At 43.0% G+C, this 16,857-nt stretch overlaps 1 protein-coding gene across 2 annotated transcripts in view; it reads right to left on the bottom strand.

Moving 5' to 3' along the window:
* Positions 1 to 16,857, bottom strand: part of MINDY4 (MINDY lysine 48 deubiquitinase 4) — a 133,321-nt gene that overhangs the window by 103,768 nt on the left and 12,696 nt on the right. For both annotated transcript variants that reach the window (XM_030932412.1, XM_010365066.2), the window contains exons 4-5: positions 14,716 to 14,959; positions 9,060 to 9,469 (exon numbers count right to left, since the gene is read on the bottom strand). In XM_030932412.1, the coding sequence (XP_030788272.1) occupies positions 9,060 to 9,469; positions 14,716 to 14,959 (654 nt within the window). The remainder of the gene's footprint in view (positions 1 to 9,059; positions 9,470 to 14,715; positions 14,960 to 16,857) is intronic.

Here is a 16,857-nt window from a genome sequence, read left to right on the forward strand (position 1 = left end):
GTGTGATGTTCCCCTTCCTGTGTCCAAGTGTTCTCATTGTTCAGTTCCCACCTATGAGTAAGAACATGTGGTATTTGGTTTTCTGTTCTTGTGATAGTTTGCTGAGAATGATGGCTTCCAGCTGCATCCATGTCCCTACAAAGGACATGAACTCATCCTTTTTCATGGCTGCATAGTATTCCATGGTGTATATGTGTCACATTTTCTTAATCCAGTCTGTCACTGATGGACATTTGGGTTGATTCCAAGTCTTTGCTATTGTGAATAGTGCCGCAATAAACATACGTGTGCATGTGTCTTTGTAGCAGCATGATTTATAATCCTTTGGGTATGTACCCAGTAATGGGATGGCTGGGTCAAATGGTATTTCTAGTTCTAGATCCTTGAGGAATCGCCACACTGTTTTCCACAATGGTTGAACTAGTTTACAGTCCTACCAACAGTGTAAAAGTGTTCCTATTTCTCCACATCCTCTCCAGCACCTGTCGTTTCCTGGTTTTTAATGATTGCCATTCTCACTGGTGTGAGATGGTATCTCATTGTGGTTCTGATTTACATTTCTCTGATGGCAAGTGATGATAAGCATTTTTTCATGTGTCTGTTGGCTGTATGAATGTCCTCTTTTGAGAAATGTCTCTTCATATCCTTTGCCCACTGTTTGATGGGGTTGTTTGTTTTTTTCTTGTAAATTTGATTGAGTTATTTATAGGTTCTGGATATTAGCCCTTTGTCAGATAAGTAGATTGCAAAATTTTCTCCCATTCTGTAGGTTGCCTGTTCACTCTGATGGTAGTTTCTTTTGCTGTGCTGAAGCTCTTTAGTTTAATTAGATCCCATTTGTCAATTTTGGCTTTTGTTGCCATTGCTTTTGGTGTTTTAGACATGAAGTCCTTGCCCATGCCTATGTCCTGAATGGTATTACCTAGGTTTTCTTCTAGGGTTTTTATGGTTTTGGGTCTAACATTTAAGTCTCTAATCCATCTTGAATTAATTTTCATATAAGGAGTAAGGAAAGGATCCAGTTTCAGCTTTCTACTTATGGCTAGCCAATTTTCCCAGCTCCATTTATTAAATAGGGAATCCTTTCCCCATTTCTTGTTTTTGTCAGGTTTGTCAAAGATCAGATGGCTGTAGATGTGGTATTATTTTTGAGGGCTCTGTTCTGTTCCATTGGTCTATATCTCTGTTTTGGTACCAGTACCATGCTGTTTTGGTTACTGTAGCCTTGTAGTATAGTTTGAAGTCAGGTGGCATGATGCCTCCAGCTTTGTTCTTTTGGCTTAGGATTGTCTTGGCAATGCGGGGTCTTTTTTGGTTCCATATGAACTTTAAAGCAGTTATTTCCAATTCTGTGAAGAAAGTCATTGGTAGCTTAATGGGGATGGCACTGAATCTATAAATTACCTTGGGCAGTATGGCCATTTTCACAGTATTGATTCTTCCTATCCATGAGCATGGTATGTTCTTCCATTTGTTTGTATCCTCTTTTATTTCACTGAGCAGTGGTTTGTAGCTCTCCTTGAACAGGTCCTTTACATCCCTTGTAAGTTGGATTCCTAGGTATTTTATTCTCTTCGAAGCTATTGTGAATGGGAGTTCATTCATGATTTGGCTCTCTGTTTGTCTGTTACTGGTGTATAAGAATGCTTGTGATTTTTGCACATTGATTTTATATCCTGAGACTTTGCTGAAGTTGCTTATCAACTTAAGGAGATTTTGGGCTGAGATGAAGGGGTTTTCTAAATATACAATCATGTCATCTACAAACAGGGACAATTTGACTTCTTCTTTTCCTAACTGAATACCCTTTATTTCTTTCTCTTGCCTGATTGCCCTAGCCAGAGCTTCCAACACTATGTTGAATAGGAGTGGTGAGAGAGGGCATCCCTGTCTTGTGCCAGTTCTCAAAGGGAATGCTTCCAGTTTTTGCCCATTCAGTATGATATTGGCTGTGGGTTTGTCATAAATAGCTCTTATTATTTTGAGATACGTTCCATCAATACCGAATTTATTGAGAGTTTTTAGCATGAAGGGCTGTTGAATTTTGTCAAAGGCCTTTTCTGCATCTATTGAGATAATCATGTGGTTCTTGTCTTTGGTTCTGTTTATATGCTGGAATACGTTTACTGATTTGCGAATGTTGAACCAGCCTTGCATCCCAGGGATGAAGCCCACTTGATCATGGTGGATAAGCTTTTTGATGTGCTGCTGGATTCGGTTTGCCAGTATCTTATTGAGGATTTTTGCATCGATGTTCATCAGGGATATTGGTCTAAAATTCTCTTTTTTTGTTGTATCTCTGTCAGGCTTTGGTATCAGGATGATGTTGGCCTCATAAAATAAGTTAGGGAGGATTCCCTCTTTTTCTATTGATTGGAATAGTTTCAGAAGGAATGGTACCAACTCCTCCTTGTACTTCTTGTAGAATTCGGCTGTGAATCCATCTGGTCTGGACTTTTTTTGGTTGGTAGGCTATTAATTATTGCCTCAATTTCAGAGCCTGCTATTGGTCTATTCAGGGATTCAACTTCTTCCTGGTTTAGTCTTGGGAGAGTGTAAGTGTCCAGGAAATTATCCATTTCTTCTAGGTTTTCTAGTTTATTTGCGTAGAGGTGTTTATAGTATTTTCTGATGGTAGTTTGTATTTCTGTGGGGTCGGTGGTGATATCCCCTTTATCATTTTTTATTGCGTCTATTTGATTCTTCTCTCTTTTCTTCTTCATTAGTCTTGCTAACAGTCTATCAATTTTGTTGATCTTTTCAAAATACCAGCTCCTGGATTCATTGATTTTTTGGAGGGTTTTTTGTGTCTCTATCTCCTTCAGTTCTGCTCTGATCTTAGTTATTTCTTGCCTTCTGCTAGCTTTTGAATATGTTTGCTCTTGCTTCTCTAGTTCTTTTAATTGTGATGTTAGGGTGTCAATTTTAGATCTTTCCTGCTTTCTCTTGTGAGCATTTAGTGCTATAAATTTCCCTCTACACACTGCTTTAAATGTGTCCCAGAGATTCTGGTATGTTGTATCTTTGTTCTCATTGGTTTCAAAGAACATCTTTATTTCTGCCTTCATTTTGTTACGCACCCAGTAGTCATTCAGGAGCAGGTTGTTCAGTTTCCATGTAGTTGAGCAGTTTTGATTGAGTTTCTTAGTTCTGAGTTCTAGTTTAATTGCACTGTGGTCTGAGAGACAGTTTGTTATAATTTCTGTTTTTTACATTTGCTGAGGAGTGCTTTACTTCCAACTATGTGGTCAATTTTGGAATAAGTGCAATGTGGTGCTGAGAAGAATGTATATTCTGTTGATTTGGGATGGAGAGTTCTGTAGATGTCTATTACGTCCACTTGGTGCAGAGTTGAGTTCAATTCCTGGATATCCTTGTTAACTTTCTGTCTCGTTGATCTGTCTAATGTTGACAGTGGGGTGTTAAAGTCTCCCGTTATTATTGTATGGGAGTCTAAGTCTCTTTGTAAGTCTCTAAGGACTTGCTTTATGAATCTGGGTGCTCCTGTATTGAGTGCATATATATTTAGGATAGTTAGCTCTTCCTGATGAATTGATCCCATTACCATTATGTAATGGCCTTCTTTGCCTCCTTTGATCTTTGATGGTTTAAAGTCTGTTTTATCAGGGACTAGGATTGCAACCCCTGCTCTTTTTTGTTTTCCATTTGCTTGGTAGATCTTCCTCCATCCCTTTATGTTGAGGCTATGTGTGTCTCTGCATGTGAGATGGGTCTCCTGAATACAGCAAACTGATGGGTCTTGACTCTTTATCCAGTTTGCCAGTCTGTGTCTTTTAATTGGACCATTTAGTCCATTTACATTTAAGGTTCATATTGTTACATGTGAACTTGATCCTGTTATTATGATATTAACTGGTTATTTTGCTTGCTAGTTGATGCAGTTTCTTCCTAGCATTGATGGACTTTACATTTTGACATGTTTTTGCAATGGCTGGTACCTGTTGTTCCTTTCCATGTTTAGTGCTTCCTTCAGGGTCTCTTGTAGGGCAGGCCTGGTGGTGACAAAATCTCTAAGCATGTGTTTGTCTGTAAAGGATTTTATTTCTCCTTCACTTATGAAACTTATTTTGGCTGGATATTAATTTCTGGGTTGAAAATTCTTTTCTTTAAGAATGTTGAATATTGGCCCCCACTCTCTTCTGGCTTGGAGAGCTTCTGCTGAGAGATCTGCTATTAGTCTGATGGGCTTCCCTTTGTGTGTAACCCGACCTTTCTCTCTGGCTGCCCTTAACATTTTTTCCTTCATTTCAACTTTGGTGAATCTGACAATTATGTGTCTTGGAGCTGCTCTTCTTGAGGAGTATCTTTGTGGCGTTCTCTGTATTTCCTGAATTTGAATGTTGGCCTGCCCTACTAGGTTGGGGAAGTTCTCCTGGATGATATCCTGAAGAGTGTTTTCCAACTTGGTTCCATTTTCCCCGTCACTTTCAGGCACACTAATCAGACGTAGATTTGGTCTCTTCACATAATCCCATACTTCTTGGAGGCTCTGTTCATTTCTTTTTACTCTTTTTTCTCCACACTTCTTGCTTTATTTCTTTCATTTGATCTTCAATCACTGATACTCTTTCTTCCAGTTGATCAAGTCGGTTACTGAAGCTTATGCATTTGTCACGTAGTTTTCATGTTATGGTTTTCATCTCTATCAGTTCTTTTAAGGTCTTCTCTGCATTGATTATTCTAGTTATCCATTTATCCATTCTTTTTTCAAGGTTTTTAGTTTCTTTGCGCTGGTTACGTACTTCCTCCTTTAGCTCTGAGAAGTTTGATCAACTGAAGCCCTCTTCTCTCAACTCATCAAAGTCGTTCTCCATCCAGCTTTGTTCCATTGCTCACGCCCAAGATGGCCGAATAGGAATAGCTCCAGCCTCCAGCTCCCAGCGTGAGTGACACAGAAGACGGGTGATTTCTGCATTTTCAACTGAGGTACTGGGTTCATCTCACTGGGGAGTGCCGGACAATCGGTGCTGGTCAGCTGGTGCAGCCCGACCAGCGAGAGCTGAAGCAGGGTGAGGCATCGCCTCACCTGGGAAGCGCAAGGGGGAAGGGAATCCCTTTTCCTAGCCAAGGGAAAATGAGACATACAACACCTGGAAGATCGAGTAACTCCCACCCTAATACTGCGATTTACCAAGGGTCTTAGCAAACGGCACATCAGGAGATTATATCCCACATCTGGTCCGGAGGGTCCCACGCCCACGGAGCCTCCCTCATTGCTAGCACAGCAGTCTGAGATCTAACTGCAAGGTGGCAACGAGGCTGGGGGAGGGGCGCCCGCCATTGCTGAAGCTTAAGTGGGTAAACAAAGCCACTGGGAAGCTCGAACTGGGTGGAGCCCACCACAGCTCAAGGAGGCCTGCCTCTGTAGACTTCTCCTCTGGGGACAGGGCATAGCTAAACAAAAAGCAGCAGAAACCTTGGCAGAGGTAAATGCCCCTGTCTGATAGCTTTGAAGAGAGCAGTGGATCTCCCAGCACGGAGGTTAAGATCTGAGAACGGACAGACTGCCTGCTCAAGTGGGTCCCTGACCCCTGAGCAGCCTAACCGGGAGACATCCCCGACTAGGTGCAGACCAACACCTCACACCTCACACGGTAGGGTACACCCCTGAGATGAAGCTTCCTGAGCAAGAATCAGACAGCAACACTCGCTGTTCAGCAATATTCTATCTTCTGCAGCCTCCGCTGCTGATACACAGGCAAACGGGGTCTAGAGTGGACCTCAAGCAAACTCCAACAGACCTACAGCTGAGGGTCCTGACTGTTAGAAGGAAAACTAACAAACAGAAAGGACACCCACACCAAAACCCCATCAGTATGTCACCATCATCAATGACCAAAGGCAGATAAAACCACAAAGATGGGGAAAAAGCAGTGCAGAAAAGCTGGAAATTCAAAAAATCAGAGTGCATCTCCCCCTCCAAAGGAATCCAAGCATCTTTTGATATCAAAGGACACAGAAGAAAAACAAAAAATAAACCAGAAAATAGTCCCTTCAGCTCCTGGGGTCAGATCTGAGGAGTCAGAGTTAGGAGCGCCTGACTGCACAGATACTCACACCTCCTAACATCTCAGCAGGTTGCATCCTCCACCTGCTCCCTAACTCCACCTTTGCCCCAGGTGTGACTTCCATGGATTTTCCTGAACCTGATATTTGGAGGCCCTGAAAGAGCCCCAAGTAGCCCCTCTCCTCCAGCTTCCTTAGGACAGAGTAGTGAAGCTGGCTCTGTGCTAATGGCCAGCTCTGATGTCATCTCACTGTACTTTCCCATGCTTTAGAAGAATTGTATGTGCACCTGCGTTTCTCCCCTTGAGGAACTCACAGGACCTGGTACACACTAGGACTGAGACCCTTGTTTACCAAACTGAATTAAACAACAAGGGGAAGGGGGCACTGATGGAGGGGAGTTGGGGAGGGTAGTGGATGCAGATACATTTACCACTGGGATTACTTTGGCCCTGGTTTCAAATCAAGAGCACTGTGTAGAGTTGTATAGTATGTGAACTACGCAAAGATGCCTCACTGAGGGAGTGAGAGAGAGCCAAAATCCAGCCCATATTCCATTTGCCAGTCTGTGCACCCTTGGATCTGCATCCATCCAGAAACCTTGTCAGGTTCCTTGGATTATCTGTGCCTCAGTTTCCTCATCTGTGAAATGGGGATAATAACTGCTGGGTTGAAGGATGCTTTTTCTCAACTCCCAGTGTTTTCTAGAAGTTTGAAGAGGGCTCTGCTGGTCTGGCCCACCTGGCCATTCTCCCCCTCTTTAATCACTCCACCCTAAGGGAGGAAGTGTGAATTTTATAACTGATAAATTCCATAAAAAATAAAAGGCATTTAGGCTCAGCTTTGCCCTTTTTCCTCTTGGAAGTGGGCTGCTCTTCCACAGGCAGCCCCTCCCCACCATGTGTTATATGAGAATACCTACCCTGGGCCCATGATGGGAGGTTCGCTTGAGCCCAGGAGTTCACGACCAGCCTGGGCAACATAACGAAACACCGTCTCTACAAAAAATACAAAGCATTAGCCAGGTGTGTGGAAATTAGTGAATCTGTGGTCCCAGGTACTTAAGAAGCTAAGGTGGGAGGATCGCCTGAGCCCGGGAGGTCAAGGCTGCAGTGAGTTGTGATTGCGCCACTGCGCTCCTTCCTAGGTGACAGAGTGAGACCCTGTCTCCAAAAAAAAAAAAAAAAAGCAAACCAAAGACATTTCCAAACAAAAACTAGAAAAAAAATTTAACATACCTGCTAAAAAAAATACTAAAGGAAGTTATTCAAGTAAAAAGAAAATAAAAATAAAAATGCCATAATTATTCCAACTAGAATAAAAAATTATCAGACTAGATTTAAAGTTCCAAATACATGCTCCTTATCAGAGATAAGCTGTAAATATATACTAGAAGGAAATCTCAGCAAATATCAAAGGATTGTAATCATAAAGAATAATATATATAAATAATTACATAAACAAAAAATAATGTATAAACTATATATATAAACAAAAAAATACCCTAAATGTATGAAATTAGTAGTACATGTCTAAATAACCCATGGGTTAAAAAAAAAAAAAAGAAACCACAATGGGAATTAGAAAATATATTAACTAAGTTATATGAATATTTAACATATTAACTTATGGAATACAGACAAAGCATTACTTACAGAGAAATGTGCAGCTTTAAAAGATATTACAAAAGAAGAAGGCTGAGAATCAGTAAACTAGAAAATAATAGCAAATCAAACTCAAAGAGAATAGAATGAATAAAATAATAAAAATAAGAGCAGAGGTCAATGAAACAGAAAACAAACATAAAGCCAAAAGTTTTCTTTGAGTATATTACACAAATGACAAATTCCTACTGAGACCAGTTAAGAGAGAAAGAACATAAATTACCAATCTCAGGAATGAAACAGAGACATAACTATAGATCTTACAAACTTCAAAGTGATAATAAGAGGATAATATAATTATACAATTTTATACCAATAAATTAAAAACATATACATAAAGTGGCCAAAGTCCTTGAAAAAATACAACTTGCCAAAACTTACACAAGAAGAAAGTTGAAATTTGAATTAAAAAGTTTTTAATTGAATACATAATTTAAACCTTTCAACCTAATGCACAGAAAATTTCTCCAGTAAATTCTCCCAAGTATTTAAGAAAGAAATCACATCAATCTTATACTCACTCTTCAAGGGGATAGAAAAAGAGGGACCACTTCTAGCATAACCTAGGTATCAGCATCTGACAAAGCTGTTGCAAGAAAGGAAATACGCCAGCCAATCTCCTTCATAAACTTATACATAAAACCCCTACACGAAATATTCATAAGTCAAATCCAATGATATACAAAAAGATAATATATCATAGCCAAGTGGGATTTATTCTTAGAATGTAAGGTTGGTTTAACATTAAAAAAATCAATCAATGTAGGAATCATCAAGTCCTACTGTAAAGAATAAAAGTAAGCATAGGGTGAAAAATAAAATAAAATAGAAATAATGCCCTAAGGGATCCTTGTGGGAGCTGATTCATCACTGTATCTCTGGCTTCCCACAAGAAACTCTTAGCCACATCTGCCTGGCCATGTTGCCGCAGGTATGTTTTCAGCCCATCTGCTAAAGCAAGCTTGTCCAACCCGCAGCCCACATGCAGCCCAGGACGGCTTTGAATGCAGCCCAACACAAATTCATAAACTTTCTTAAAACATTTGAGGTTTGTTCGCGATTTTTCTTTTAGCTCATAACTATTGTTAGCGTATTTTATGTGTGGCCCAAGACAATTCTTCCAGTGTGGCCCAGGGAAGCTCTTATACACCCCTGTCTAGAGCATTCTTCAGCTTTCCAGGTGTGTGAGCTCTGGCTGAGTTTTCTTCCTGGTAGACCATAACAAACTGCCTTGCTGGTTACTTCGTAGGCTTGTTCTGAGAGACCAAGAAGCCTAAGAAGGCCCCTTGGGAGCCATTAGGGACTAGACAACATGTGAGAGGTGGAGTTTCTTTTTGAAAAGCCGTCACCTTGGCATAGCACACTCACCTGACAGGTACGGGCTGGCTGCCCTGCCGTTTGAACGCTCTTTCCAGCCTTTCCTGGGTCATCCTGGAATTACCACCAGGCAAGTAGAGCTTCAAGGGCATCCTGTCCGCGTCTGTGCTGCCATCCACTGCTGGGCTGTCCTCAGAAAGATCTCTCGGCCTGGCCCTGTCCCGCGGGGGCAGCCCTTTCCTGGACAGATGGGGAGGGCTGCTGGCAGTGGTCTTCCGCTTTTCTACGGTCAGTTCACTAAGCTGACCTAGAGAGGTCCTGGAAGGGGAGCTGTTGCTCGAGGCCAGAATGTCCTGTTGGGTACGGACAAAGAGCTCAGGGACCTTCCGGCTCTCTTCTTGGGGTTGGGTGGAGCTGCTTGAGGGTGAGGACCGTCTCAGAGAGCGTCTGTGAAAAGAATCCTAAAGGGAGTGAGGACAAAAGCAGTGAGGACCCTTGAGGGGAGCTGGAAAACACAGATCCCACTTCAAGCATTTGCCCATGATGTGATGTCTCTCCCAGGAATGTGTTTTCCCACCCCTGACTCTTTCCCTTAAAATCCTGCCTATTCTTTGAGGAGCTACTCAAATGCTCCCACCTCTGTGCTTTCAGTGATGCACACCCCACCTGCCGGAACCTCAGAGCAGGCCTGGGCCTTTCTCTCGCAGCCCTTACAGAGAGCAGGTTCATGCAGCAGGTGAAGCAGTTGCTCCAGTCTGCATTACCACCTACCAGCTGTGTCACCTGTGGCAGGCTGCTTAACTTCCCTGTCCCTGATTTTCTCACCTGTAATATAACCAGTCCACAATCCACTACCTGTCATTTCTAAATCCCAAAACCAGGCTGGGCATGGTGGTTCACGCCTGTAATCCTAGCACTTTGGGAGGCCAAGGCGGGCGGATCACTTGAGGCCAGGAATTTGAGACCAGCCTGGCCAACATGGTGAAACCCCATATCTACTAAAAATACAAAAAAATAGCCAGGCCTGGTGGTGCATGGCTGTAATCTCAGCTACTCGGGAGGTGGAAGCAGGAGAACCACTTAAACCCAGAAGGCAGAGATTGCAGTGAGTCGAGATCGCATTACTGTACTCCAGCCTGGGCCAGCGAGACACCAACTCAAAAAAAATAAATAAATAAATCCCAAAACCTCTGAAAATGAAAGGTTTTTTAAAATCCTGTGGTAAATTCTTAACTGTTCATGAGGCTGTTTATAGTCTTTTTAAAATGTGAATATTCATTCTTACATGAAGTTGCTGAAATGGTCATGTTTTTTGCTTATGGGGTGCTACCACAAACCCTACAAAAGGCATTATGTGGTATGTGTCTCATGCACTGTACTTCCTTTCCAAATTTAAAAAATATATATATATAAATTCCAAAAGACATCCAACCCAAAGGTTTTGGACGAGGGATGAGGCAACTGTAGTACTTCTCTCCGACAAGACTGTAGGGAGGATGAAATGAGACCTGTGCAAGGCACTAGCACAGAGCCAGACGTACTGCAGCAGTCAGCAAACGCTCACTACTCCTACATGCATTTGCCCTGTGCCCACTTACATATGGTCTTAACCCCCTCCTGATGGCAGAGGTCATTCTTAATTTGCCTCTGGTGTTCACAGAGCACCCAGCTCAGCAGCGTATACCTAATAGGCACTCAAGATTTGCTTAGTGTTTGAAATGAAGGAATTCTAGAGGAGTCAATTGAAATATCCAAATATCCTCCCTTACCGTCAAAGATTAGTGGAGGAAATGGGAACTCATGTTGTTATTAATGGGAGGGTGGGAAGACAAAGACAGACATACCAGGCTTTTCCTTGGTTTAAAATTCTGAACCTCTCAATATTTCCAGAAATAATCCAAGACCAAATAGTAAAGCCTGGGCTGGAATAAGGAAACCTTAATTTTGTAGGGTTCTGGCTAAGCAGACATTACTAAGCACTATAAACCTCCTCCCAAAGCCACTCAGGACATCCCCTGCACAAAGTGGGAAAGACATTAGTCACCATTCCCAAGGAGACTCAAAATTCTAGCCGAAGGGAGCTGGAGCTGCTGCAGGGAGCCCAGCCTCTTAAGTCATTCTTAAATACAGAAGTGATGTAGTAAAAATGATGAAATACCCAACAATCTTTGGCCCTTTTCTCCTGAGCAACCAAAAAGTATGACCAAGGTACTCAAAGTCCACAATGTCCCTTCTAGAGAATCTGGCAAAATTCTATAGCAACCCATCCTTCAACATCCTTTGCAGTTTCAGATACCACCTCCCAAAACAATTACCAAAAGGAGAAGTTTGCAGCAATGCCCTCGGCAGCAAAGCAGGTCCAAGCCATCTCCGTCACAGCACAGGTACAAAGGGGATCTCCACTGCACATACTTGATCAGGACATCATACCGGTGAACCATGCTCCTCTGGTTCACCAGTCCTCAGAGTAGTCCACCAACCCCTAAGAGTCTCTAGACCCTTTTAGGGAATTCAAAACTATTTTGATAGTAGTAAGATAACACAATTTGCCTTTTTCCACTGTGTTGACTTTGTGCATGAAGCAACAGTGGGAAAAACTGCTGGTCCCAGGTGCCTTTTTCCACCGTGCTGACTTTGTGCACAAAGCAACAGTGGGAAAAACTGCTGGTCCCAAGCACGAAACAAGGCAGTGGCACCAAACTCCACTAGTGCCCAAGGCCCTCTTTACCTGCACACTCGCAGTGAAAATAGGTGAACAAAGTGCTGACTTCACTGAGGAATGTCCATGCTGACACATAAAAAGTATTCATTTTATGCCCTTAGACTCTCCAGCACACATCTCTTCAACACCCTGAGTGACACAGTGGGAGGGGCGTGCAGGCATTCCGCTGGGCGTGGAGGATGGCAGCTGGCACTGCGCGACTGTCTAGGCTGCGAGTGAACTTGCTGGTTTTTTCATGGAACCACTGAGAGACAAACTATGGTTACTCAAGTGTGGGTATTTGGCAGGCATTTTCTTGAAAATCAATTGAGCCTGTCACCTCAAGGGAAACAAATGGTGTATTTTTGTCAGTGATAAAATACAAGCTGTCAGGTAAAAATTAGAATTTTGGAAAACTTCTAACTGCCACTGTGAGTTTGAGAGCTTTGCAATACTTAAAAACTTCTTGGATCAGCTGGGAGTGACATCAACAAATGAAATTTTTTGGTGTGATTTTCTTTTTGTCTAATGAGATATGTCCACATTTGGAAGATCTATATAACTCAGTAACCAATATTTTCCAAATGACCAATATATTATGTTACTAAATCATTCAGGGGTAAAAAATTCGAAGTGCAAGACATACCAAAGGAAATTGATAAGGTACAAAAAGTTCACTGATATGGTTTAAGATTTCACATTAAGAAACTATAACTTGTCTAGTTCCGGTGTAGCATCAAAAAAAAAAATACCTCAGTTTTCTGAAAAGATTATTAAAATACCTTTCCCTTTTCCAACTGCTTATCTGGGTGAGGCCAGATTTTTTCATACACTTCAACCAAAACACCATATTGCAACACGCTGGATGCAAAAGCAAATATGAGGCTTGAACTATCTACTACAAAACCAGACGTTAAAGAGATCTGCAAAAAAATGTAAAACAATGCTACTCATCTCACTAATTTTTTGTTTTGAAAAATGTATTTTTTTATTAAAATATATCATGTTACATGTAATAGGTTTACTAGTGTTATTTTTAATGATTTTTGTAAGTACATATTTTTAACTTCTCACTTTTAATTTCGAATACAGTAAATAGCAATAGACACACCTACATAAACAAAAGCTCTTTGCACTCCACAATAATTTTAAGAGTATAAAGACAGCCTGAGGCTAAAAGTCTAGGAACTACTGATGTAAGTCTAAACTGTCACCCAGGCAAGGCTCCTTCCACAGTGTCCCCAGCAGATGGGTTACCTAACTTCCCTTTTACACAACTAGCTGAGTCCCTTCCAAAACAACCTTCTCCACTGCTGAAGTGGCTCTGACTAATGGAGGGCTCTTATACCAACCTCCATCCGCTGGTGCCCAGTTGTGCTATCTGGAGCCACTAGGCAAGGCTACACCACTCAACCCAACAATGGTGCCAGCAAGCACACACCATGCACTACACAGAAACACAACAGTGTCCTGCTCTCAGGAGGCTTACAGACTAAGCTCAAGATTGCAAACAGAGTTTATCTCACATGGAGATAGGCTACTCCAACCTCCATATTCAAAGAAATCTCTTATATTCTACCAATCTCCCACAAGATTAAACATCTCCAAACCTTTTAATTTCCTCCAAACTGTTCACCATTCTAGCCCCTTTCCTCTGGACAGGGTTCAGTTTATGAATGTCCTTCTTCAACAAGAAGGCCTAGGATGGGGTATGACATCAAGGTGTGGCCTGAACTACATAGTGGCGGGCAGGCTCTTCCTTGATCTGGACCCCAAGACTGCATGATCTCGAGAGCACTGAAATCCCAGAGCCCTAAGGGGCCTTAGACAGCTGGTCTAATAGAAGAGACTGCAGCCAAGAGAAATAAAAACCTTGACCAAAGATCCCACAAGATGGAGTCAGGGGCAGGGAGAGGACTCACTTCTTTCTGTCCTAATTCCAAATGAACTGAGAGAACAGTGCCAGCACCTGCACCCACACCTAAACATACAGCAGGTAAGTGAGAGCGCAGGTGGACACAGACACCTATTTTTTGTTGGCTTAGGCTCCCTGATTTGACTGATATGGCACTTTGAGTTTGGTGTTTACTTTTGCTTTGCTTTTCTGTTTGTTGTTTTGCAAACTTCTTTTACATATGTCTCTGATTTGGTTTTGTCTCTCTGCCTAATGGAACTCTACCATGGTCACCCTGTAAGGGAGACTATAAAACAACAATGTGAAATTTTTAGAATCTTTTTTTGAAAGAGAAAAAAATAAAAGCAAAATAAATGAAACCATAAGGCTTCGGGGTTTTAGTCCCTTTTAACTATCATGTTTCACATTTATTTTAAAAGATGCTTTCTGGTTTTTTCTTTGTTTTTTTTTCTTTTTTTTTTTTTTTCCACACAGGGTCTCACTCTTGCCCAGGCCAGAGTGGTCACATGATCATAGCTCACTGTAGCCTCAACCTCCCAGGTTCAAGCAATCCTCCCCACTCAGCCACCTAAGTAGCTAGGACTACAGATGCACACCACCACACCTGGCTAACTTTTCAATTTTTTGTAGAGATGGGGCAGTGGGACAAGTGTCTCCCTATGTTGCCCAGGCTCAATTTCTAGGCTCAAGCGATTTTTCCACCTCGGCCTCCCAAAGTGTTGGGATTACAGGCGTGAGCCACCACACTCAGCCTAAAGATGCTCTCTAAACCTGGATAGGTTCTCCACTCCTGAATTGCAAAGACAAAGCTGAGTAGGTATTCTCACCCAGCAGAGGAATAGAAAACCATGGCATCCACCTCACAGACAAAATGGGTAAGCTAAGGGCAGGAAAGGAGATCTGCTCAAGGCCTCATGGGTCATTGACAGTAGAGCCAGGGAGAAAACAGAGGCAGTGTACTTCCCACCCCATGCACAGGCCCTCTTCTCGGACTGTCCTGTGAGGTACCCCAAATAAACCCAGGCGTGCCTTAAGCCTCGCCCAGTCCTCAGCCTCCAGTCTCGTAACAACAGAAAGAGCAATAGCCCCACCTGTGGGGAGCTGGTGATGGGCCCAGCCATCATGCCTTGCACAATCAGACCAGACTTTGGCCTGGAATTCTCTCCCATCCTCTTCACATCCAAGGAGGGCTCCGAGTGAAGTTTGTCCGTCTTCTCCCATGCAGAAGCCAACATAGGAGTTTCACCCGGAACCGTCTGCATGGGCTTACTTTTGTGTGGGGGCCTTTTAGATGATACAAAATTACCAAGTACATCTCCATCAAGATTGTCATGTCTGTGAAAAAGGAATATTTCCATTAAAACAGACTCTCCAGAAGGAATCAATAACAAAGATAGCAAATTCCACATTCAATGGGCACTCAAAGCAAGCCCATTAATAAGTCTACGATGACTTCTAACCAGCCAGTGCATTATCATGAAAGACAAGGAACAGACAATACTCTGGTATCAGGGCAAGTCTGCCCTACAAAATAAGGCCAGTAAACAAGCAAACAAATTCAGAGATGATGATCCATAACAGGACCCCTCAAGTCCTTAAGACTAAAGAGCATCCTTAGTCTTCCAGACCTGAATGACGAAGGAAGACCATAATCTTTCAGTACAGTCATGGGGTATGTGAAGCCCAGCCTTGCCACACACCACTGAGAGGCATAGAGAAGACCCACAGCAAACCTGGCATTCCCCGCTGTTCAGCTAAACCTGGAGTCAGGTGTGCCAATGGCTGTGTGTGTGTGTGTGTGTGTGTGTGTGTGTGTGTGTGTTAGAGAGAGAGGAAGGAAGAAAGCAAAAAAGGACAAAAGAAGGTGAGAGACTGTGAGAATAAGCACAGACTCAGAAAGAACAAGAGAGAGCTCACAAGACAAAGCGAGAGACCCGGGCAAAGAGGAATCTTACCTCTGATCACCCAGAAGCCAGCAGTCCTGTGACACAGGCTCAGTTATTTTCTACTACTGGGCTCTGCCATAAATGGGTACGGGCCCCTACCCTATGCCAAGTTGCTTACCAGGCACTGGGTCACATGTGGGAGGGCAGTTGTGTGTGCTGAGATTGGGGCATGTCAGGCAGAGGAAGGGACTGGAACCAGCCTGGGGAAATCCCGAAGGGCTCCCAGAGAAGGCAGCACCTGAGTCTGAGAGAATGAGGCAGCAAGAGGTCCCCAGGAGAAGGCCCAGCCCCAGCACACAGGCCTCTAAGGCAGAATGTGCTCAGGGGAGCAGCCAGGGCTGGTCAGGAATGGGGTTCTGAATGGTATTCTAAGGAGTTCACCCTGAAAGCTGCAGGGAATGTCCGAAGCCCTTCGGCAGGGGAGCGGCATGGCCAGACTCCTTTCGTGGAAAGCTCACACTACCTTAGGGCAACGGTGGATTGGAGGGGAAGATCACTAGAGGCCTGGAGACCAGGGAGGGGCTGTAGGAGTTAACCAGGAAAAGAGGATGGGAGTGTGAACTGAGGCCCTTGCCGGTGGGCAGAGAAAGGAGGAAAGAAGGAAAGTGCCTACTATCACTCTGGATGAAGAGCTCACAGGACTCACAGATGCAGAAGATGACAGACAAGGAAGAGGCAAGAACAACCACATTTTTGGCTTGGGTAACTGGGTAGGACTCGGGAGCTTCAACTTCCTAGTTGCTTTTTTGTTGTATCAGAAGGATTTCACTTCTCAGCCAGGCAGTAAGTGCCTCGGAGGAAGAGCTTCTTCATAGCCCCTTACAACTCTGCACCTCCGAATCCTTGTGCTAATTGCTTGTCACGATCTCACCTTTTGGCAGCTTGACACCCATGCCCTGAGCTTCAGCGACCCTCAGGAGAGGAAATGCTTTTCAATGGAGCCAGAAGACAGCACCCATTCCCAGGAAGTTAAGCTCACTACAGGGGACTGCAGTGTCTTAAGGTCGTAACTGAATGTCATTGTTTCCCAGATAATAGGGGTTCAATCAAGAATGCCAATTATTTTCTTCCTAAGATTTTTAAAAGCGCTTATTTTTCAGATTATTCCCATCTCTACAGTGTTTTGTTGCCTTTTAGAATACCAATACCATACCCCTGTTTTTAAGAAAATCAAATAAAGCAAGTGCTTGAACCTTACAACCATGGAATTTAAAATAAACACAGTGAATCGTAACTACTCTCCATCACAAAGTAGTCCATTCTGACAGCCTCAACAGGATAATAACA

Source organism: Rhinopithecus roxellana, chromosome 6 (genome assembly GCF_007565055.1).
Source record: "Rhinopithecus roxellana isolate Shanxi Qingling chromosome 6, ASM756505v1, whole genome shotgun sequence".
NCBI classification, from domain to species: Eukaryota; Metazoa; Chordata; class Mammalia; order Primates; family Cercopithecidae; genus Rhinopithecus; species Rhinopithecus roxellana.